Source organism: Melanostigma gelatinosum (genome assembly GCF_949748355.1).
Source record: "Melanostigma gelatinosum genome assembly, chromosome: 17".
In the NCBI taxonomy this organism is placed as follows: Eukaryota; Metazoa; Chordata; class Actinopteri; order Perciformes; family Zoarcidae; genus Melanostigma; species Melanostigma gelatinosum.
In genome coordinates this window covers 6084192-6109616 of record NC_136650.1, presented here as the reverse complement: position 1 = coordinate 6109616, position 25425 = coordinate 6084192, and the positions used below count along the sequence as shown (strand labels likewise).

The window sequence follows — 25425 nt, the reverse complement described above, 5'->3', positions numbered from 1 at the left end:
TCTCTCTTCTTTGGAGTTATAAAGAAGAACAATATTGCTCCGGGGTGTCTCCGTTTTTCGCAGATTTCTTCAGTTGAGATCAAGAACACAAGTAGTTTGCTGCTTTTAAGGCCCGACGTGGGAAGCGCTATAGGACGTCCAATGTGCTTTACACAACTACAAACTTAAAGTCCCCCTTCAGTCAAAAATGTCTTTTGCTTGCTTATGTATGTATATGTTTATGTATATAAATATACACATATACATACACGCATATATGTGTGTGCCTAAATTTGGCAAGATTACTATCTGATCAAAATAAACATGTTCATGAATCTGACCAGACATTCGATTAATAACGTGTCGGTTGGTCACCTTTTAAGTGTTTCCGCCACCCTGAAAGCAAAACAAAACAACGCAACAGTTACCATTCGACCTCTTTGCTGAGAATGAATTGAAAGGGAAGCCGTAGGAGGAGAGTTAGAAGCCTTCCTCACCCGGTGAGTGAGCTGTTGGGCAACCAGCAGTTGGCAGGGCACATTCAATTCCTCCCCCTCTGACACAAACGGAAAGAGGGACGGAGAGCGAGATAGCAGGATCCCCTGAAGGGTGCCAAAGCCGGTTTAAATGACGTCACCCGGCCTGCTCTGTCTGGGCAGGCCCTCCCCTCCCTCTCCCTCCCCTCCCCCCCTCTTGCTGAGCCTTACAGGAATTCCCCTCCTCGTCACATTGTTCGTAGGAAACCGCCCCGCCCCGTTGCAGAGTCACAGCTGATAGGGCGGAAACACAGACTTGTGACTACTTGTGTTGACACTGGAGTGAGTGTGTGTCTGTGTGCACTTGTTCTTTCTCCATGTTTGTTTTTTTTTCTTCCTGAACAATAGGAGCTTCAGAGTAGTTGTTCCATGAAACAACAGCAGGGTAAGACGTGATCATTTTGTCCGATAGACTGTTGTGAAACACTCGGACATATCCTGCATTATTTATCGTCATGAAGTCGCTGAATTGGGGACGTTGGTGTCGGGAGTGAGGTCAGACGTAGTTCTGTTTGTTTGGGATGTTTTTTTGACATCTAATGAAAGTCCACAGCGGAACACCTCCGCTGTCGTCAAACTGAGTGAGAAAGGCTCTCGACCAAGTGAACGACACAGACAGGAAGCAGTCGCTGTGCTGCCACTCAGCCGCGGCGCCGCGGTAACCAACAAGTTCTTTCAACCGAGGGCAGCGCTGCTTTCAATTTTGATTTGACAGGACCTGCGGGGCGCCAGGCTGCTCCGTCGAAAACAGACTGACGTGTCAGCCCTGGGTTTAATTTGTGACGAAGTTTGATTTTTACTGTAAATTGTTACTGTAAAGCCCTCCATTCCCTGTGTGGATGTTGTGTTTAACATCAATATAGCAGCGAACAACTGTTTGCTTTGTAAAGATACAGTTGAGTGATGTCTACCTGAGCAGAGATCCTGCATGCTTTTGTGCATGTGAGCATGCACCAGTAGTTAGCTCAAGGCCGCTGCTCTGCACCGCTCTCAGACGGCAGTTACAGCTCATAACGCTGTCCCGACCGACAGCGTCTCACCGTCGACATGTTGAGAGCCGTTGAGAGGCAATCGAAATGCTCCCGATCTCTGATCCTGCACCTTTAAGTGCTTAGCTTTTGTGTATGGCAACCTCAGGGCAAATCGTTTATTAATTAATAGGCTGCAACTTACAATTATTTTCATTGTTGTTGAATCTGCAAATTATTTTCTCAAGAACATTCTATTAATAGTTTTCTTCAAGGTGACTTCTATTTCAGGAATTGTTTGACATTTTGAGAAATCCACTTATTCACTTTATTGCCGAGAGTCGCACGAGTGTGAAGCTGGAGCCAGCAGTCGATTAGCTTAGCTTAGCATAAAGACTGGAAACGGGTAGAAACGGCTAGCCTGGCGCTGTCAAGAGGTAACAAAGTCAGCAAACTCACTGATTAACGTGTTATGTCCTGTTCCTTTAATCTGTACAGAAAACAAAGTGCCTCGATTGGGACCAGTTACTTCCTGGAGTCTCTGCTCGTTGCCTGGCAACGGCTCCCGCCCAAATATAAACAGTCCTACAAAACAAACAACATATAACATGGTAATTACTGCGCTTTAGAGCTGCTGGCGGGTGTGTTTTCATATCTCCGGACGGAGTCACGCTAGCTTGTTTTCACCAGTCTTCTAGTCTTTATGCTAAGCTAAGCTAACTGGCTGTAGCTCTACATTTTCTGTACATACAAGAGTGGTCAATGTTCTCTTCCAACTCTCGCGTGAAAGTTTCCCAATATGTCAAACTATTGCTTTAAAATTGCTTGTTTTGTTGGTGGAACCCCAAAGATATTCAGTTCAATGGAGTTTGAAAGTTCATTCTTGTCTTTGGAAAGAAGTAGTTGGCGAAAACAATCTCACCTCAAAGTCCATTCAGAGGCTGTTGTGGAGCTTTTTATCGTATCCCACTGTCTTCCTCCGGAAATGGAATTACCCAGCTGTCATAGAACTGTAGAATTCATCTTTTATTTATTTATTTTATTTCTAAAACCAGTCAAACAAACAAAAACACATGAAAAACATGAATACATTACAAATAAAAAAAGTAGTATTGAGCAAGTTTCATAGAGTATCCAAGTTACAACAATAAAGAAATATGAGATAAGTAATATGAAAAGTAACAAAAGGAAAAACAAAACAGAATAGATTTTTTTTGGGTGGTAAAATTGTTCTGACCCCTTCTCCTCCTCCTCCTCTTCTTCTCCTCCATCTTCTTCGGATGACGCACAGAGCTCACTGTATGTGTGCAAAATGAGTTTTTGGCTCTAAAATAAAATTAAGATGTGCTTCCTGTCCCACGAGGCCCGTCCACAGACCGGCCGTCAGTCGCTGAGCTCGGTTAGTTCTATGTCACAGCACCTCTCAACCCAGAGGGGGAACTCGCTGACTGGATGAAGGTTGCCATGCAGCTTGTTTTACTTCCTGTTTTTCTTCTTGACTCTGAAAGACAGAAATAAAGAAGCAGGTGTTTGTGTGAAGGCGGACTCGCTGCTGAAGTTCAGTGTTTTCACGTCTTATCTGAAAAGGTAGTGCTTTACTTCACTTGGGGACTTCCCTTGTCCTCTACTTTATACGTCGTCCACTACATTTCATCTGCAGCTATTTTCATAACCGATATCTCTTCAAATGTTACAATTTGCTGCGTTTCTTCGTCTTCAATTATAGTCAATTGAATCCTTTGGGGGCATTTCTCATTATTTTGTAATGTTTTACAAACCAAAATATTTATGAAACTATCTACAGATGAGTCTATAGTGACAATACTCATTGGTTACTGCCCTATATCAAATATTTAAAAATGACTGTAAAATGCTGCTCAAACATGAATGCCTTCTAATACTATAATATATAATAGCATAACATAAATATTTTTACTTTATAATGCATGACTTTTACATGGAATAGAGTATTTTTCCAACGTGGTATTGGAACTTTTACTTAAGTAAAGGATCTGAATACTGCTGAATATGATAGTTAACTGAATATCTTTTGTGTTTTTGTACGGTTTAGTCCTATAAAACACAAACACTTTGAACATCTTGGATTCTGGGAAATTATGTTAGACTTTTTCTGACACCTTGTTGACTAAATCTGTGTTTTCAAAACTTTATGGCTCGTTATCCCTCATGATGCAATTTTCCCCCAATTATGACAAGTTTAACCGAAGAGGGATTTTTACATCCTTAATTTCTTTGAATTATCTTTAAAAGGCTCGAAATGCAAAACGTACCCAATAATTTACATGACAAAAACAAAGATTGGAGGAATTTTATGTTGTAGAATATATATTTTTTTCCTGCTGTGATATCTTAATAATCACAAGACTGAATTTGTGAATTTGTCTATTTTAGTGCCGGCAAATCTTTTTTTTGGGGGGGGGGGGGGGGGGGGAGGAGTGTGTGTGTGCGTGTGTGTGTGTGGTCTGAAAAAGATGGAAGAGGTAATAATATTCACGTTCCTCCCCGCCTGCACCATTAACCCCCCCCCCCCCCCACACACACACACACACACACACAGGCGCACTTTTCTACCCACCCAGCCGAGTTCTCGTTATATAAATTTTTCACAAGGGTGCCCACGCAGTCCCAATAATCAGTGGCCTCCAGTCTGCTGCTTCTTCCACCTACAGAGTCCTGCGGGGGCAGCAGCGCTGTACAGATACCAAACCACTGTCTTTGTCTCTGTGTGTGTGTGTGTGTGTGTGTGTGTGTGTGAGATCAATATTTAATTTGTTTACTGCGTGTTTGCAGCCTTGTCCCGATGTATTGCGAGCGCAGGAGTAATGAGTATGTGTCCTTTAATAACGGTCAACTGGAACAAGTAAATCCACATTTCTGCTTATGGCTGAACATCTTGTTTGTGTACAAGATCAGCATTTCTTCTTCTTTTTATGGACGTGCATTATTAAGGTCGCCCGCCCGAAGCTCTAGTCAGGGCGGTGTGTTCTTTTTTTTTTTTTTTTTTACCTGCTCCGTCATTGTCATTCAGCATCGCCACCAGTTGAGGGAGGCTCGACCGCTGCCTCCCTCCCTCCCTCAATGATTGGTGTACAATACCTGCGTGTATCTCGCTTAAATATAATCGTGATTCTTTGTATGTTTTTCATTTTCTTAATTGTGAAATATCTGAGCAGAAGGAGCTCCAAAAGAACATGTCAATGAAATACAGTTTAAAACGTTTTTATTCCATAAACAACATCGGAATATTTCATTCTGTTATGATTCTCTCTTTATACACGTCAAAAAGAAATGAGACCAGACTTCATAAAACGTCCCTTGGTAAATTATTCATTTTAAAATGAAAGATTCAAAAGAGTGAATGTCCGTCATTGATCGTTAATAATTCATCAAAAACAAGCTTTGTGTGACTCCAACGATCAACAACAATCCTTAAAGCCTGTCAGCGCAAGTCCAACATTTGACAGCTATTTTGGAAATCTAATAATGGCTCTTTGGACTTGGAGAAATTATAAAATGCATTTTTCATTATTTTGAAACATTTTATCCAGACAAAGTCCGAGACGATGTCTTCAAATGAGGTGGGTTTGGGTTCTGCAAATATTTGAGGTTTTTCCTGATAAATTACTAATGGATGAAATACTTTCCTAACCTTTCAGTCACTTTATTCAAATAGCCAAAATGAACTACTGTTTTGTTGGCTCACCTGTCTGGAAGCTGTTCTTTAACAAGTGAAACCAGCTAAAACAAACCCGCGTGAAGCCATTTTGCTGCAGCAGATCTTATTGCTGTCAGAAAACGAGGAGGCGAGGAGGCTGAACATTTGAACATGATAACAACTGTAAGAAATTCATTTGTTTTCAAATGTCCTCTTTTAAGCCCCACTATGAGCACATTCCGGTCGTCTCGAGGCTCGAGTTCCTGCTCCATCTGTGCCTCCACCTTTCATCTTCTCCGTCTCTGTCCATTTTCGCTTCGATTGCATTCGATAGAGCGAGCCTCTCCGGCTCTCGGCCCGGCTAATGTGAGGCAGGAGAGGGAGGGAAGTCACTTTGTGCTCCCCTCCTGAGCCAGCTGATGATGATGATGGACTGCAGGGTAACGGGACACTCTCGGGATGGAGGGGGATTCCTCCGCTCCGCATCATCGTCTGCGAGCGCTTCCTGTAGCACTTGTGAGTCTCTCGGCCTGGGCTCTGCTTTCAGACCGGCTCGTCTCCCGCGAGGCCGTCTCTCTCTGTGCGGACGTTTCCGTGACGATAGACGGCGTGTCGGATGCTGACCGTGTCCCTTATGGACGCTTGTTGCGTGGGTCAGGGCGGCGGAAAGGCTGCGTCTCCTCCCGCAGGCCGCAGGAGAGGGAAACAAAAATACAATCAAAAATACAATCTTCCCTTGAAAGGTGACGGGGAATTCTGCTAAGCTCATGCATCGCCCAGCTGCTGGTGTGATTATAATAGGAGGAGAGGTTTAATAATAGAGCTGTTGTCATATGAAGCCTGTTTAGCATTTTTCTTCAGGGAGTGATACTGATGTAATTATACATATAGCACTATAATTAATAGATTGGTTGGTCTATAAAAATGCCCATCACAAGTTCCCAGAGCTCAACATGAGATCTTCAGATCGCTTGTTCTGTATGAACAAACGCTTCAAAACCTCCGTTGCAATTAACGCAACTGAGCACGGTGAAGTCACACTCGAGGTCATTTATATCCGACCAGCAGTCTGAAACCACAGAGATAATCGGTTCACTGTCGCATAAGACGAAGACTCGCAGTAACCAGGGAATGTCTGCTTAAACGACTTCAACAATTGATGGAATATCACAATAGGTGCTGAATAATCTACTTATCGTCTCAGCTGTACGTTCACGTCCGCCGTTGTTTACTGAGAACTGTCTGTGATCGTTGCAGGAAGGCATCGGCCGCTGCGAGGGTGTGTTTGGCGTGTGTGCGCGTCTGCACGCGGCCGGGACGTGTCCGGCGGGCTGGCGGAGGTGCTCCAGTTACATAATCTCCATCTCCCTCCCACACAGTGACGGGGAAGAAGGGGGCAGCTGCCGACTCCCATCTCGTCATCTTCAGCCTGCTGAGGCATCTCCTCCTCCTCATCCTCTTCCTCTCTCCGAACACCACATTTGTTTGCTTTGCCACACTGTGCGCTTCCACACTGTGCGCTTCCACATCCAGCTGGCGGTCAATCTGCTATCGCTGTACGTTGTCTGGAATCGACAGTTTGCTTCACACTAGCAGGCGCACGACTCCCACCTTCGCACACTCGCGCTGCCGTTTGGTCCTGAAATATGAAATGTGGCGAGATAAAGGGATCTGCGGCAGCATTTACATCATGATCGCTCGTGGACGCCTGCCTACTGGCATTGCTCTGGCTTGTTGCTGGTGTCCTGGTGGGGTGTCACGCATACTGATGACTCCGAAACCCTCACAGATGCTGTTTCTTTCGCAAAACAACTTGTCCCCTCCGCCCCACACGCAGATCTTACATATAGGGAGAGCCGAGCCGCCGGGGCCATGTGAAAGACGTGAACGCCGTGCATATGGACTCGGTGAAAAGCTGCCGTTGATGCCCGCCATTTGGCATGCGGAGGCCCAGCAGGGCAGGCTGTCGAGCAAAATATGGATGTGCTGCAGGCTGGCAGTGATGGGGGGGGGGGCGGCGGCGGCGGCGGCGTGTGGAGCCTGGTGGTTATTTGTTGGCCAACAGGCAGAAGGGGACCATTGGTGGTGGGGGGTCTGGTGCAGTTGTGCCGTGGCTGCTCCGTGTGGGTGGAGGTTGGCACTTTGCTGTAATGTAACATTGTTATTCATGAGACGGGGGTCTAGCTCCACACAGGAGGTTATTGGGTCTTAATGGAGTTGAGATGGCCCCCCCACACACACACACACACACACAGCTGACGGGCTGTGAATTAACATCAGGCGGGCGTCGGGACTGACGAGAGTGCACGGTTTTCACTGTGGCCCCTCCGGGCGCAAATAATCACATTTCCCAGTCGACAGCGCAGAAAGAGGAGCGGGCTGGAAGATGCTGGGAGGGGGTGGGGGGGTGTTGCATTAAAGATTTTGCGGTTGTCATGACAGCGACCATGGAGGAGGCCCACAAACTCCCGCTTAATTTAAATTGCCTCCCGCCGCCTCCCGCCGTTGCTCGCATCGAAGATCACAAGTCCCCAAACCTCGCTCTGCATTTCAGATGTGATCGGCCACACCGGCCCCACATTTGCGGGGCCGCGTTAGGAGAGTTATCAGGGAGTTCAGCGGGTAGTTAAAGGAGGGAAAGATGGCTAAACAAGACGTGTCAGCTGTGGATGAAGATGTAATATCACAGCCACATGTTCAAGTGTATCGACTCATCACTACTGAACTATGAAGGACGGTCAGATGCTTCACATGCTCTTTGCTTACAGCCCACTTGAAAAAAAAAACAACCTCAATGTGCTTTGCAGATTCTTGGTGAATTTTCATTTTGAATTGACATTTATTGGCTTGAACAACAAAGAATTACAGCGTGACTCTGTCTGCAGAATGTAAAGCACAGTATTGTTAATTTCCTTCTGTTTTCTTTCAGACCACACAGTCGGTCTTAAGGTCCTCTTTGTGTGTTTAGAACCCTCAAACTGTGTCTCCCCACAGATTTTCGAGTTTCATGTTTTCATTAACGTGCTCTGGTTTTCATCACCGGCAGCATGTGTGTGTGTGTGTGTGTGTGTGTGTGTGTGTGTATGTCCCATTGTTTTCCCTGCAGTTACTTGACAATTACACAGATTTTCAGCCGGCATGATGACGGTCTTGAAGCCTCACAGTAAAACAAGTAGTGCAATGTCACCACCTCGGCAACCCCAACAGCCATAATGAGGGAAATATGAACGACCCTGTAATCATTCCCTGCTGTCTTAATAACTCGGGCGCTGTGCATGGAATATCTTTTGAGGCCAGCGCTGCCTCGTCCCTTTCCACTGATATATCTTCTCCGTGCTCCAGAGCTTCACTTCATTCAGCACGAGGGGTCTTCGCTGCGGCTTGTTATGTAAGAAATGCAACCCGGTCTTCAACAGCTTCCCCATACGGTCTCCTACCATACGCAACCACGAATGCGGTTTCTGTTGGGCAGTCTAATACGAGACACGTGTATCAGGGCGGCGCAAACAATGAAGCGTCTGCTCACAAAAAGAAATCTACCTCTAAATCTTGTAACCACTAAAAATACGCATTTATTATCCAAAATTGGTTTTGCAATAACAGCCGTTTGCTCGAGGAAGCTGTGAGGGAAGCTACGGGATCCTCTCTGTGTCGCCGCCAGGAAAACACAACCTACCCGGTTCCTTTCTGTAGGAGGGCGTTCACATGGCCATTCATATGTTAATAGATCCAGACACACAAACACATACCTCTCTGTCAAAGACACACACACACACACACACACGCTCTGCCCTCTCTCCTCGTGAGCCTCGGTTGCTGTGTTTCTGCTGGCAGGGTGCCTTTGTTTTGCTCCACGGCAGCACAGGGAGGGGTGGGGACGCGTTATGTAATCCGTGGCGTGTGCCTGGGATACAGAAACGGAGATGGGGAAGGGTGTGACTCTAGTAACACACGCACACGCGCGCACACACACACACACACACAATGACATAATCCACTGACCTCTTCTGTGGCTCGCTCGTGTCCCTCCTCCTCCTCCTCCTCCTCGTGTTCCCGGCATAGCGCTGCGATTTTTGGGAACCACAGAAGAACGCCCTCCTTCACCCTCCCATTAACATCTGTGCAATCTAGGAAAATAATAGTTACCATTGGTCCTCGAGGATTCGTCTCACAGTAATGTCGTGTGCAGGGCACAGGGTTTATTTTTCCATCGAGTACCAACATGTGAAATGCTCACAGTTTTCTGTTTTTACTCTTTACGCACACAGAAAAGCAGATTGGTTTGAACTCATTTCATTGCTTTTGGGCCCTTTGCACATCCACACGTTGCTGCACAAACCGATTACTGCAGAAAATGCAACAACAAAAAAGCTTCAGATTTCCCTCAAATAATAAGAAAAACAAACCGTTAAAATGAGAGTTTGCACTATTATTTTCATATATACGTATATTTGTATCAGTCACAATTCAGCCTGTGAACTAAAAACTTTTTTTAAATAAAAAACTGACTCGAATGAGCCTTGGACATGCAAGCACACACTCACGATGTACACACACTCACGATGTGCACACACTCACGATGTACACACTCACGATGTGCACACACTCACGATGTGTACACACTCACGATGTACACACTCCCACAGCCTGTGGTGGTGATTCCCTCTATTCCACTGTGTATAAGCCATTCACGCCACACTGAGCCAGCGTATGTAATTAATGTTGATTACAGTAACACAAAGTAAATACTGCGTCACCTCCCACACATCCATATGCTTGTACAGAAGCAGGTTCTTCACCTGCTGCATTGTGGGTGATGAGTGTTGACGTATAGAAGAACTTCCCAGAGGGGTGTTGATGGTCTTTAAATATGCAAATTGGCCCGTGGGTTAGCGCTCGCTCCGTGATGATGAGAACGAACCCACCACATTGACTTGTTTGCAAGCTTAACCCCGCGTACCATACATACTCAACGCGGTTATTTCTGTCAGTGGGTGTGCTTGCATGGTTGTGTTATTGTGTGTGCACTCAGGGCTTGCCCCCCTTCATAATTGCAGTAGTTTCCATAATGGAATAGTGTGCTTGCTCTCTCTCTCTTTTCTCTGTCTCTCTCTCTTTCTCTCTCTCTCTCAGCTATGGAAGAATATCTGTTTTTCATTTCATGAAGGACCTTCGTCCCGCTACAGCCGTGTGGGAAGCATCCCCAGTATCCGTTAGTTACATTCTGCACTGCCTTCCGCCGCGGAGCGAGAGTCCGTGTGCGTTTGGGCTGAAAATGTTTCTGTTCTTGTCTTGCAGATAAAATCGAAGAGGCACAGAAAGAGCTCAAAGACCCCGAAGGCTCACAGAAAGGTAAGAGGGGCTTTTAATTAAGACTATGACTGAAAACAACTATTTCTGTTTTTAATAAATAATAAATGTGTCAAATCTATTCTCTTTCATTTGAATGGCAGTTTGCTTTTGTAGTTTTTTTTGTTTGTTTTTTGCTAGTTTAAAATGAGTAAAATGCCTGCTTTGGGTTTTTCACTGAAAACTCAAAATAAATAAAATTCACTGGTCTGGAATGTAAAGTGTTTTTATTCATGGTGCAGAAATAATTTATTATATGGTGTGTTTGTCATTGCAGTATTTGCAATATATTTTCCTTTTATCTAGCTGTAATTTAATGACACTCCATCTGATTGATTTATCCAGAATAGTATATTTACACGATGTGGATGTTCATGGTCACATTTGGTAACTGGTTGCTGTGAGTCATCTCGATCTTTGCAGCAGCCACCACGTTTATTTTCACTCCTTCAGTGAAACTATTTGCAATATCCAAGTTTTCTCTCCGGTTTGTTTCGAGCCGACGCGGCTTCATGGTCTCCGTTTGAGCCGAGCTTAACTCATCACCGCGGCATTTTCTTTTTAAAAAAACGCCCAGCTTATTCGCGGGACATGCACGCTTTGATGGAATCACCTACTGTGATCGAGATTGGGTGGAGACACTAAATAGAGTACAAATAACAATATCAGTACATTGGTCGCATTGGTTGTGCGCAGCGTTCAAATGTTGGCATGTTTGTGTCGGAGAATGGATTGACTTATGTAAAGACAAGGCGTTCCTCAACCTACTTACACTGGAGACCTTGAGGGAACCGTGACCTCATCTTGGGAAATACCTACACAGGCCAGGAAACTGTGACGGGGCACTGCTGATCTTATGCAACATGTCCTGAAAAAACACACGGCTGAATCACCACTCCACACATTATGGGACTGCATGGTATGGGTGTGCCCTTTTTTAAAAACAGAGCTGCTTTATTGTTTGAATGCAGTTTTGAAAGCAGTTGCATTTTCTGATCAGCCAAGCCTCGTCGTACGTCGACCATCTTATATAATGAAGCGTGGGCCTCTGTGGTATGAGTCACACAGCAAGTAAAAAGCAACTAAGGGTGATTTGTCTAAATTCTACAAATATATCCCCATCCAATTTCAACAAAAGAAGCTGTTGATAAAAACAATAAATTACAATGAAATGGGTTAAGCTTCAGTGAAGGCTTTTCAGAAATTGAATGTGAAAGGTTATGCTCTGTATCTTTAAGCTACAACACTTCAGTGTTTTGCTTTATGTAACAGTTGTGCATGTTAAACATCAATGATGTAATTGTTTTGCACTATAATTGTACAGTCATCAGTGGTTTCCAGAATGACCGCATGGCTCTGTAACAAAGCAATTCAAACATAAGTATTAGTTTTGATTCAGTCTGTGAGTGTTTTTTATTCGGGGTGCAGAAAGTGTAAACCTCTAATGGTCACCAGAGTTTGCACAGTTTATATGGAGGAGAATAACTATGAAACATATGAGTGAGGAATCAAATATAGTATAACAGGAGGCAAATACTGAATACTGTAGTAACTTAAAAAATACTTCTTTGCTTTTTAATCTAAGACAGAAATTTGTTTGCAGAAAAAGGTTATAAAGCAACTGTGACAAATATAGAAGTTAGACGTAAAAAACAATAAATTGAGAAAAATCGAATGATTATTGATTATTTGGGAGATAAACTGCAGCTATTGTTTTCCTTCACATGCTAAACTCTGTCAAAGTAATGTTACTAATGTTTAAATGGCAGTTATATAATTGACTAGTTCAAAAAACACAACTGCCATAGCTTTGGGTATTGGTTGCTCAGACTTCTCCACTATTTTACTAATTTAAAAATAGGCACCAAATAAACAAATTGTCTAAAATGTTTGATCTCTAAATTGAATATACAATGCTAGAATTATCTGCACTCTAGGTTTTTATTAACTGCCATTCGTTTTATGAGCCAATGAAATGTCCTTCATTTCAACAATTTAACACATTTAGAAATGATTTTCTCAGAGGGGCCTTTTGAGCTCACTCTGCTCATATGGTCGGGTGTTGGGGAAAGTTTAAAGAACGATGGTGTTGTTGTACCAACGGTGCTTTTCTGTCTCCTTCTCCCACAGGGATATCTGAAAGCAGTCGGAGAAATGCAGATAACATAAAAGGCCTAAAAAGAAAAAAGGTTGTTACAGAGAATCGGCTCGAGAAAATTCCGAAATCACCGGTGAAGAAGCCCCTGCAGTTGAAAACATCTGAAACTGCGCTTCACGAAGCAGCGTCCAAAGAGACTACACCTTCTTCTTGCTGCTCCTCCTCCAACAGTCCTTCCCACAATCCTTTAACATCCCCCAGTGAGAAAAGAGACCCACAATATGCCCAACCAGTTGCGACGTCCCCTCACAAGGGGTCACCTTCCACCGACGCTGACAGGCTGAAGCAGGAAGAAACGACTTCCAGGCCACCGTCACTTGAGCCCATTGCTGGTGAGAAGGGCTCATTGATTAAAGTGTCTCAGTCCAAAGACAGCGAGAGCAGAGAGCCCAGCTTTGAGGGAGATCCTTACCACAGCAGTGCTCCACTTGATGTTCTACTTAAGGCAATGGAGCCTGACTTTAGTACACTGGCCGAGAAGAACAACTCCTTGCAGGTCGCAGCCATCGGAAAACCAGCTTCCACCCTTAATGCTCAATCTAGTTGTGAATTAACAACAATGCCAGCTGTCAATATTGGTCTTCAGAACCCAGCTGCCCATATGCAGACTTATTATATTGACAAGCAAGGCAACGTTATTGGCATTGCAGCACCACTACAGGGAAATGTGCAGACATCTACACAGAGTACTCCCATGCAGTCCTCTCCGCTTGCTACACCGCATTTTATGCCAGAAAAGAATTGCTTGCACATGACCTTTAATACTGGACCATCAACTATAACACATGCACCTGCTCCCTCAGGCTCCAATGCTTTGCCACAAAGCCAACCACCTGTTGTGCACACATGCCAGTCCCTCTCAGCAAGTGTTCCCAGCACCATTCAGGTCCCAGTTACACCTTGCAGCAACCAAGTTCAGATGACCTCGGTAATGAATTTTGGAGCTGATCAGGTTTCCAAGGACCAAAAGCCTAAGAAGCCTGGAAGGTATGTTTGTGAATACTGCAGTCGGGCATGTGCAAAACCCAGCGTGCTGCTCAAACACATCAGGTCTCACACGGGGGAAAGACCATACCCCTGTGTAACTTGTGGCTTCTCATTCAAAACCAAGAGCAACTTGTACAAGCATAAGAAATCACATGCTCATGCTATAAAACTGGGTCTCATTGCACGGTCTGAATCTGGAGGTGGCTCACTCTCTCAAGAATCAGACAAAGCCCTAGGAACACATTCGGAGGCAGAGGAGAGTGGGGACAGTGACGAGGATGGTAGCACTGCAGACCTGGACCCTGACTCATCACAGAGTAGTGTGGCAGCTATGTCTGAAAATAGTTTACAGAGTGTAGGTACAACCCCAGCAAGCCACGGGGAAGCAGACTCATCGGCTGTGTTTGAGTCAATTAAAGCAGGTCAGAGGACGCATGAGCCCAAAGTCACAGCTGCACTTCCAAAAGTTGTTGTATACCCTGTCAATGTCTCCCCTCTGAGGGCAGATAGCCCGAGAGTCACATGTGCAGCACCTGAGCAAGCGGCTGCACAACGGCAACGAGAGTTCCAGACTGCTAATATGAGATCAAGCATCACAGTCCTGTCATCTCTTAAAGAGGTGGATGGTACAAATCCTTCACTAGATACTGTGAGTGAAGATGAAGACCAACAGTGCAAGTCTCCACTGTTAGGTGGACATGCTCAGCTTCAGAGGCAACAAGCAACAGACTTTTCCCAACAGCAGCAGGTCAAGTGTCTACTAAGCCCTCGCAGTTTAGGAAGTACAGATTCTGGCTACTTCTCGCGTTCTGAAAGTGCTGACCAGGCAATGAGTCCACCCAGCCCCTTTGTTAAGATAACTCCACCAGTGGACATTGACATTGTCAAGAATACCCTTCCCAATGTCCCTCCTGTGGCTGCCACAGTAATGCATGTAGCAGCTGAGCAAAAGCCACGAGCCACAGAAGGACAGATGCGTCCACCATTAGAAGCCAAAGTACTCTCTCTGGAAGAACGAATTTCAAAGTTGATATCCGATAATGAGGCAGTAGTTGACAACAAGCAGCTGGACAGTGTAAAGCCAAGGAGGACATCTCTCTCAAGGAGAGGCAGCATAGACTCTCCTAAATCATACATATTTAAAGACTCATTTCAATTTGATCTTAAACCAATAGGAAGAAGGTCAAGTTCCAGCTCAGACATTCCCAAGTCCCCATTTACGCCTACAGATAAATCAAAGCCAGTATTTCTCCTCTCTGTACCTTCTCAATACCCACCGATGGATTGTTTGCCAATAACAAGAAGTAACTCTATGCCTACTACACCAGGACACTCTGCTCTTCCCCTTAATGTTGCCCCTATCCCCCACCCTCTGCGAATTTGTCAGTCATTTGATGACAAGATGAGTTCGTTTAATGATGAAGTATTTTCATCAGCCCCATCAACTCCAAATCCAGCAATACATTCTCGTACCTTAGTCAGACAAGCAGCAGTGGAAGACTTTACCACAAGTGAGGGACATGGCCTCCCTACTGTTCGCTCCATGGATGAGTGCTATCATGGTCAAAGCAGTTCCACTGAGCTGGTGCAAAGAAGCAGATCTTTTGAGCACAGTCAGGACAGAAACAGAAAGCCTCAGCAGAACAAAGGCACGATGTACGAGTGTGAAACGTGTCGTAATCGGTACAGAAAGTTAGAAAATTTTGAAACTCACAAGAAATTCTATTGCTCTGAGCTTCATGGTCCAAAAAACAAGTCAATCACGGTTAAAGAAACAGATCAAGATGTTTTTCACGTTAACATAATGCAGCCCACAGTCCCTAGATCAACTAGTGGCGCAGGAATACTCGATCAACAGACATCAATTAGGAAGAGAAGGAAAATGAAAAGTGTTGGAGATGAGGACGATCAATCTCCGACCGACACCATTCCACCTTGTTCAGTTAGTTTTGAGCTACCGACAGCTTTGCCAAGTCAGGCTATTTCTCAGCATGCTGTAATAGTAGACATACAGCCCAAAAACAATCAGTCAAAGCTACCTCAGATTCAGCTGTTAGCTAGAAGTATTAATACTTCGGATTCCAGACTGTCACCAATACGAGAGACCCAGATCAGCACTTCTCCTAAAGGAGAATTGCAAAGGCAAGGCAGTGGTACTTCCGTCATCAGACACACCAACTCTCTCAGCAGACCCAATTCATTTGAAACTGAATCTATTGACAGGGCCTCTCCTGTTGATATTTTGGAGAAGGATCCCCTCAACAAACTCAAAACTGATGCAATAGCAAATGCCTCAGCTGACAGCTACCATGAAAAAATGTCCCAACCAAAGAATGCTGACTATGGAAAACAAAGGAAGGAACAATGCACTGATGGCGCAGTAGCAGCAGTTGGTGACAACACTACTCCTGTCCATCAGTCTCGTCTGGTTCGTCAAAATAACATCCAAGTTCCTGAGATTCTGGTCACAGAGGAGCCCGACAGAGAACATGAAACACAGACTACTGAGCCATCGGATAAGCCTGCAGATCAGTTCAGCTGGCCTCCGAGAAGTGAGAGCTTGTCAAAGGTACCAGCAGAGAAACTTCCGCCGAAAAAGAAAAGAATTCGTCTCGCTCAAATGGATCACTCCTCAGGTGAATCCAGTTTTGAGTCCAGCCTCTCGCGAAGCCTCAGCAGGGAGAGTAGTCTTTCTCGTTGTTCCAGCATCTCTGCCTCTTTTGACAGAGATGAGCCATCTAGGTCAGAGAGTCCTTCCAGAGGGGAGTGTGTCAGCAAAGTTCCAGAGCCGAAAGGTTTGCCAATAGCCTTCAACACCCTTGGTGTGCCTGGTATGATGAGGCGTGCCGCATCTGAACAGATCACTTGTACTCAACCATCTGTGGAGATTTCATGCGACTACCGTAGCAAGTCCTTTGACTGTGGCAATGTATCCCCCAGCAAATCTCTGTCACCTGCTGGCCAGCCAAAAAGTGGACAAATCCCCCAAGTTTCCCAGGTGCCACTTATTGAAAGGAGGCGGGGGCCATTAGTTCCCCAAATGTCTTTAAAGATAGGCCTCGAGAGTCAGCAACCTGTTCGGAAAGCTGTCATTCCTCTCGATAAACCTCCCATTACGAATGTTAGCTCTTTAACTCAGAATAGATCCCAGCAGATTCACATTGCCAATAGGCGCAACGTGGCTCCGCCTTTCATCCTGCACACTGGAGAAGCACCCTTGCAAAAGAATGAGCAGATTGTGCAAAGCATTCATTTGGGTAGCCTAATTCAGCAGCCTCAAGTCCATGGCCTTCCACACCCTTGGCATCAAACATCAAGGGTTCAAATGTGCCAAAAGATGCAACCACCTCTGAGCCAGATCGTAGTTTGTCGTGAGAATGTCCAAAACAAACCAGCCACCTCTGAAGAAAAGAAAGAAAGAAGTTTTGTGCCCAAATACCAACTGCAGTGTCCCGCTCTGAGAGCAAGCCAAACATTTTCATTCTCCAGCACACAGGGCACGCAGACAGCCTTGCCAATTTTAACAATACCTATTGCTAATCCAATCTTGAGCACGTCAGACGTACTCCAAAACGTATACGTTGGTCAACCCAATCAACAGGCCTCTGAGCTTAAGACACAGACAGTTTGGTCAGGTGAACACCAAAGGCACCCATTTGGTCAGAACCAAGCATGTGTTATACCATTGCCACAGATCCTCATCACTCACGAGCAGATGCACCCTGCTCCCTCTGTGTCCAATAAAAATAGTCTCTCATCCACTCACAGTGTAGAGAGTGATAGTCATGCTGTACCAACAACAAAGAAGGACAGGACTCAAACAGTTAGCACTCATAACCATACTGGTGAACAAGCACCTTCTCTTGGGTCTTTACATTGCACAAAGAAACTGTCTTCAGTGACTCTATGCCCACAGCAGGAACCCACTGCTTCCAGTAAACGAATGCTGTCACCTGCCAACAGCTTGGACATCTATATGGAAAAGCACCAAAAACGGGCTAAGGATGAGCATGGCGTGGCCTGTCTGACTGACGGCAGATCGGTCAATTATCTTAATTCTAAGATGTCAGAGGTTACCAGACAGCGGAAGTTTACACTTGTTAGGCAGGTTTGCACAACTGAACCAGTGGACAGTCCCATTGAAACTGAGGCCCCACCTCTGCCGCAGGTTAAAGCCGATGGGGAGAAGGACTCACAGGCTACTGATGACGTTAAGCCCATGTCACCTGACAGTGCTGGGCTGAATAAAGACACAAGCACTGTTATTCATGAAGAGGCAGGTGCCGCCCTTAATAATACAACTGGTAGCCAGGGCTCCTCCATGCCAGCTAACAACACTCTGAAACCACAAGAGAAAGCCGAGGAACAAAGATGGACTCCTGCCAAATCTCCTATTAGGCCCTCCAGCTTTCACGGTGGTCAGGTGAAACTGACCACATCTGTGTCTGTGGTTAACACCAAAGACAGTCATCGCCTGTCTTTCCCCAGCTTGAAGACTGCCACCACTTTCACGTGGTGTTTTTTGATGAAGCGGAAACCTCTTCATGTTCCACAGACTGACCTGAAGACGTCAGCCTATGCTGTCTGGACTGTCAGCCCGAACAACCATAACCTGCTTGGGTTGCCCACCAAGGTGGTCATGTCTCTGTTTGACTCCAAGCAGAGCTCCAAGAAAATGCACTACACCTCGGCCATAACAACTAGCGGGAAATCGGACATCTTGTCTTACTCGGGCAAGCTGAAAGACGTCATGCCCAGGGTAAGATCTGATGGGTTTTTTTTATGTTACAAATTGTTACTGTTGACTTTTTTTCTTAAATTAAATCAATAAATACATCAATCACCTCTTCTCTCTGCAGGTGCCAATAACCCAGAAGTCTATATCAGTTGAAAGCAGAAGTAAAGTGCAACCAGAACCTCAGGCCAGCAGCGAGTCAGACAAGGAGGTGGCATCTAAAACAGAACCAAGACGGGTCAAAATATTCGATGGCGGGTATGATTCTGAACTATTGATTACATTCATATTATATTAATATCAAGAATCGTATATGCTTGGTTTTATGTGTTTGTCTTATTTGTCCTTCGTGGTTCTATTGCAACCCCACAGATACAAATCTAACGAGGAGTATATTTACGTCCGTGGGCGTGGACGCGGTAAATACATCTGTGAGGAATGTGGGATCCGCTGCAAGAAGCCGAGCATGCTACGCAAACACATCCGCACCCACTCAGATGTCCGGCCATACCACTGCGTCCACTGCAACTTCTCTTTCAAGACGAAAGGTTCGTGCTCATTGGTCGATCAGTGTTCAAAGCTAAAGCTGCTGCTCCTCTACTTATCTGTGGTTGGAGATGGATTTATCAATTTTTCCATCAACCAGGAAGTTTGAACTTGTTTGGATGCGGCGAAGTCTCTGGACTTTCTCAATAATCACTTCTACAAAATCAATCAAAAAACAAGATGGAACGTATTCTCTGATCCAGACGTTAACCATCAGTGTGATTTCTCAAAATTTAATGTTTTTTGGTTAAATTGCGTTGTCTTTAAACATACTGCGCTGTATGCGGTTCTATATTACTGAATACATATGCACCATGATGAATATGGTACCTCAGATTTGAATAACATTTTGGGACACTGATCTCATATCTGAACACACACTTAGTTTTTACTACAATTCATATTTCAGACATATTTTTTATATCCTTGAACTGCTTTTTATAAAATGTAAGATGTTTCACCATCTCTTAAACCAAGACAGTATGATTCACTATTCTTTATCGAACTTGCCTACCCACGCCACACTGCGGAACAGTACTCTGTGTCAGAGCAACCCACGTTCATTTAAAAATGTCTTTATCAGTTACTCACCCTCTACGTACAGCTTGCCCAAAGACCGCATTCTCTTACATAAACTCCTTCTGTGCTATTGTTCGAGCTCTACCCACCCGTAAGACCTCACTGCCTCTCTTCTTGCAGGGAATCTGACCAAGCACATGAAATCCAAGGCCCACAGTAAGAAATGCATGGAGATGGGGGTTCCTGAGGGTCTCATTGAGGATCAGGATGCAGAGGACTCAGGTACAGTACTTCACTGGTCTTTGCCATGAGGGAAACACGGAGGAATTGGTGTGCTCAAAAGGCTTATCAAACAAACTGAACCATTCTCTGTAAATTAAAGGCTTTATTTACACTGACAAAGTGACTTAATACAGAGAGGTCTTGTTTTCCCCCTTTGCTTTGGTTTCAAACAACAGGATTAACCTTCTTGGAGTAATTCTCCCACGGTCATGCCCTGAGATATAAAACACAGGTTGTCCCCACTTGTGCTCTGTGTCTATGTCGATCAATAGCTTTGCCATGTTCTAATTACAAATGCTAAATGCAGCTCCTTCCTCTGTTAACTCAAAGCGCATGTGGGCGACATGCACAGCGTTTAGAAAGGAAATTGCTGCGTCTAATTTTAGAAAAGAAAAAAAGAGAGAGAGAAGCTCCCTCAAAGCATTCTATGGTCCCAGTCTCTTAAGAGCATATTTGTTTTTCCTCCTCTGCCTGTGATGGAGCTCAGGGGCGTGTGGTGATGTGGGGTGTGAAACACTGCAGCAGCACAAAACCTCACCGAATTGTATTCTGAGTGGTGGGTTTTCTCACTGTGTGGAAGAAACCTACATGATGATAGAAGATCTTTAATGAATAAAAGTGGTTCAACACATATATGTTCATATCAGCTCTGATGACTCATTTGTTCTGCAGAATACCAAGAATAGACCTAACTTCTCACATATCCTATCATCTACAGGGGACCGCAGTCAGGTGAGCAGTGCTGACCGCCAAGATTCAGACGGCGACGACTCCGATGGCCCCGATGATGAGGAGAATGACGACAACGAGGAGGAAGAGGAGGACAGCCAGGCCGAGTCTGGTCTGTCTACCAACCCTTCTGTCTGCGCCAGCCCTCAGCACATCCCTTCCAAAGAGCCTGAAGTCCCTCCTAGCGCCCTGCTAGCCAAGATGTCAATCTGCTCAGTCTCCCTGCCTTTCTCCCGGCCTCCAGCCTCTCAATCCTACGCATCAGACTTTGAATCGGTCCCCATGATGAGCCCCGTGTCGCTGAGCAAGCAGATATTCATCTCTGGGTCCTGCTGCAGCTCAATGCCCCTCCCTTACTCTCCTCCACCTGTTGCCACCACATCAGACTCCTACACCTCAGACACAGAGTCGGTGCAAATGATGAGCCCAGTGTCTCCGTGCAGGCAGATGTCCATCGACTACCCTGACTTTGAAGTGCCCCCTAGTCCCCCAGTGCCAGGCAAGGGCTCCAAGCTAGGCCAGGTGAGACCCATGTATTCTCGTTGTGTCTCTGCCCACCCATCCTTACTTTCCTATCAATACTCTTACTTTGAATCCTGCATGCGAGGCACTTCCACAAAGCTCCTGAACGTTCTGTCTTGTTGATTCTGATTTGACTTAGTGGACTGCTCAAAATACCATTTTTTGATTTTGCCTCGATAAGTAAGACTGAATATTGAATTTCCTCTCTTTCCACAGAACTCCTCCTCGGCACCTCCCGCTGTGGCAACCAGCGAATCGGGCATACCCGTGAACCGCAGCACTCAGACTTCCTCTTATGCTTCTCAAGGCCTCGTGCACCTTCCCCCACAGGGTCTATCCCAAACGCCAAGAACAGCGACCCAGACGCACCTGTTCAGTCACCTGCCCCTGCACTCCCAGCAGCCGGCTCGCTCCTCTTACAGCATGGTCCCGATTGGGGGAATCCAGCTGGTGCCCGCTGGCCTGGCAGCTTACTCCACCTTCGTACCGATCCAGGCGGGCCCCGTCCAGCTCACCATCCCAGCAGTGAGCGTCATTCACAGGAACACAAGCCCGTTACCAGCTCTCAACACTCCACCCCATCCGGAGGGCTCGCAAACCCAGCCACTTGTGGTGCAGGAACCAATCAGTAGTGTGCTGCCCTGCTTCCCCTTAGGGCACGTCACTGGCCTGCAGGCTCAAACAATACAGCCAGTATGTCTGGAGACACTAAACCTCATGGGGCTCACAAACACAGGCCTGGCATCCACACAGCTGCTGCCCCAGCAAGGGCTCACCCTCAATGCCACCCTCGGGCTGCAGGTGTTAGCTGCCAACCCCACCTCCCAAAGCAGCACCTGCCCGCAGACACACGTCCCAGGTCTGCAGATAGTTAACATCGCCCTGCCTGCCATCATTCCCTCTCTCAGCCCCCTCTCCACACTTAGGCCTCTCCCTGGGTTGTCAGAGAGGCAGTGCAGCCCCGAAGCTCCGGGAGCTCAGCCGTCTCATAGTGAACATTGGCTTGGTTCTTTACGGCGCTGCATGTCTGCCTCCCCGACCGGCCCGTTTAAGGTCAGCAGCTGTCCAGAAGTGGCCTCGGGCAGCAGAGCTAGCCCCGGAGGCAGCAGCAGCAGCAGAGCAGAGCTCACACAGACCGTTGAGGGGCGAGACAGGGATAAATCCCCACGGCAGCATCGATCACCAGCCCCTGAGAGAAGAGCAGACAGTGCTAAGGAGTCACCAGTTGAGGGAGCTAGTGATCCTGCACCTCCTAGACCACCGCCAGTGCCCAGCTGGCAGAGGGTAAATGATGACTATAATGAGGTATCCAGTGATGATGAAGACAGACTGGTCATTGCCACCTGAAAACCCCACACGGAAAGCTCTTCTTGTTCTCTTTTTGTAATTCTTGTCACTTTGTAAGACTGAAAACACTTTTCAGGGGGTTTGTTTCGTTGCAAATCACCTTTCAAAGCACAGATGCTGACATTCATATTGTACGTGCAATCATGAAATTATAATAATGACCAATCATTATTATTTCTTTTTTTTTTATTTCCTTTTTTTTTTTTGTCCGCTCCAGACTATTTCTTTTTTTGTACATGTTGTATAGACAATTGTGCCTTTATGGAGTTTCTTGTTTAGGAACCTGTACATAATTCCTTATAAATTCAGTAGTTGCTTGTTTATTTAAAAGAGAGAAAGACAGAAGTAAAGAGAGGCATAAAAATGGAGGATATCAATTACATTTTGGAGGATTTGTCATTTGTAAATTCAAATTATGGGATTATAAATGTTGTACTGGTGTATGTACATTTCTATGGATTATTGGGCAATGTTTCTGTGTACAGATGTTGTGTTCAACTATTTATTATAATCCATCTAGTGCCCATTATGATTCATGAGTCCATAGGTATGTGCATTATGGTAGCTTTACATTGCTGTATCAATATTCTGAACTGTATCAGTAAAAATTTGTTTACAAACATTAAAGTGGTGTCACTGTATTTTTGTCAGTTAAACAACGATAACGTATTTAAAGTGGACTGTGGTCGATCCCGTTTAGTACGTCGATATGAAATTTGTGTTTATTATCTATTCTGTCGTTTATTATACGTCACATTTAATATTGTGGGTGCCACATTTCCCATATTAAAACACATTATAATCCAACCTGAAAAGTATAATCGATCAACAGAAAATGAATTGGCAACATTTTTTTATATTTGATTTTACCAAATTTTAAGCAAAAATAGAAAAACGTCCCCGGTTCAGCTTCAAATGATTTTCTGGTTTTCTTATACTTATGTGATGATGAACAGAATATATTTGGTGTTGGTTTGACCAATCGTCACCATGAGCGCTGTTAAATTGTGATGGGCTTTTTTGGTGTACAATTTGCTGATATTTTAGAGACCAAACATCAATAATCAAGAGAACACTAGGTAGGTTAATTCGTAGTAAAATAGTAGTTCAGAGTTTTAACTAGTTTCAGTTTTAATTCAGTAAATGCATAGACCGTATGATCGTCATTAATGGCTATGTCCAAGCAACCACAACTCAAGTGTACAAATATTGCACCAAGCTAGCATCATTTTGTTTGCGTGCAATTTTTCATAAAATTACAATCGACTCCAGTAAATCAGAGATATTAAGAGTTCATATTTGATCATCTACAGCGACTGTACAAGGTTGACTCTCCCCGACATGTTCTGCAGACCAAACAGGACTTTTCATACTATACTACAACTTCTGCCTCACGTATTTCACATATACTATACTGTGGCTTTTTTACCTTTAGACATACTATACTCGTCCATATAGTACAACTAATACTTTTATACAAAACCTTTTATGACATTTTTAAGACATACTGTATTATGGCTTTCTTTCGACATTATGCTTGAATGGCTTTTGTGATATATACTACTACTGACTTTTTGACATACTATGGCTATTTGTTTACTTTTTATAGACATAACTTTTCATCACACACAACATTCTAGAATTACTTTAACGACCGTAATGATATTTTTATGACATTTTGATTAACTACACTACAGTATGACTCTTTTTGACATTCTGTATCTTAACTTTTCAACATCATTTTGATACACTGTACTAATACATATTTAATTTTTTTTTGTGCACACTATTGTAACTAATCGATTCCTCCCATGCACCAGGAGTCCCTGTTGCTTGCTGCAGATTGTCTGCTGCAGACCTGGATGGAGGGTAATCAGCTGCACGAGCCACACCTGTGCCGGTGTTGCTCCCTCTTTCTGAAGCCTCGCGCTCTTTGGGGAAGATGACACCGGTTTGTGTTCCGTTCCTTCCCACACACCCGTACATGCACTTCACTACTGATAACGTTCACGTTGTGGTTGTTTTTACCAATGCTTTTTGCAAATAAATAGCTTTTCTTATCGCAGCCAGTTCGTTGGTGTCTGTTTTGTTGCAGACATCTGACGTAGAGGGGCTGGTGACGTGTGGTGGTTCCTCCGGTCCTTGTCGAACCCGGTGTCAGCGTTGATGTCCAAGGCTGCAGGTTATGGTTGCTTTACCTGGCTCGTGTGTTATGCGTGCGCAAGTTTGTCTTTGCTTAAAACTTAGATTTTACTCGCGCGTGTCACAGTATCGCGAGGCTCCTCGCCATAAAAATGGCGTTTAACGTACGTATCATTACTCGAATTATTCTGAAACTCCAGAGGGCGCACAAACGAAATGTACTGTCAAGAGGCAAGAATGAATGAATGAATGAATTTTATTTATATAGCGCTTTTCACAGACAGTAGTATCACAAAGTGCTTAACAGAGCAGACATTTAAAAGCATAAAAAACACAATGTGACCCAAGGGTCAATAAATTATCTACACAGAGAAAATAAAAAAATTAAAAGATAAAATAAAAAATACTAAAAAATAAAATAAAAATGTAAAACATATTTTAAGAGCAGGTCTAGGACATGGGTTTACTTTTACACAAACGCCAGCCTAAACAGGTGGGTTTTGAGCTGGTTTTTAAAAGTATCCACAGTATCTGCGAGGCACAGAGTTGCAGGCAGAGCATTCCAGAGCCTCGGGGCCACTGCCTCAAAGGCTCGGTCACCACGTGTCTTAAATCGTGTGTGTGGGACTGACAGAAGACCTAGAGCGTTTGACCTGAGAGTGCGGGCGGGTGAATAGGGGCGAAGTAGATCAGCTACATAAGCCGGAGCCTGACCGTGAAGTGCTCTGTAAGTGATGGTGAGAATTTTAAAGTGTGTCCGAGATGCTACAGGAAGCCAGTGGAGAGATCGGAGTACGGGGGTGATGTGAGACCGTCGATTTGTCCTGGTGAGTAATCTGGCGGCAGCGTTTTGGATTACCTGCAGACGGTTAAGAACAGATACACTGAGTGATGTGAAAAGTGAGTTACAGTAGTCAATGCGTGAAGAGATAAATGTGTGTATGATCATC

The 25425-nt window shown here is 44.8% G+C and overlaps 1 protein-coding gene across 1 annotated transcript in view; it reads left to right on the top strand.

Annotated features, from left to right (window-relative positions):
* The window catches only part of hivep1 (HIVEP zinc finger 1), a gene marked incomplete at its 5' end in the record, with an annotated part of 47368 nt that extends 24465 nt beyond the window's left edge, over nt 1-22903 (top strand). The window contains 7 exons of the mRNA XM_079288129.1: nt 10458-10511; nt 12639-18412; nt 18513-18646; nt 18761-18936; nt 19634-19735; nt 20454-20986; nt 21203-22903. Coding sequence (XP_079144255.1) covers nt 10458-10511; nt 12639-18412; nt 18513-18646; nt 18761-18936; nt 19634-19735; nt 20454-20986; nt 21203-22333 — 7904 coding nt within the window. The 3' untranslated portion in view covers nt 22334-22903. The remainder of the gene's footprint in view (nt 1-10457; nt 10512-12638; nt 18413-18512; nt 18647-18760; nt 18937-19633; nt 19736-20453; nt 20987-21202) is intronic.
* Nucleotides 22904-25425: the final 2522 nt, after the last annotated feature.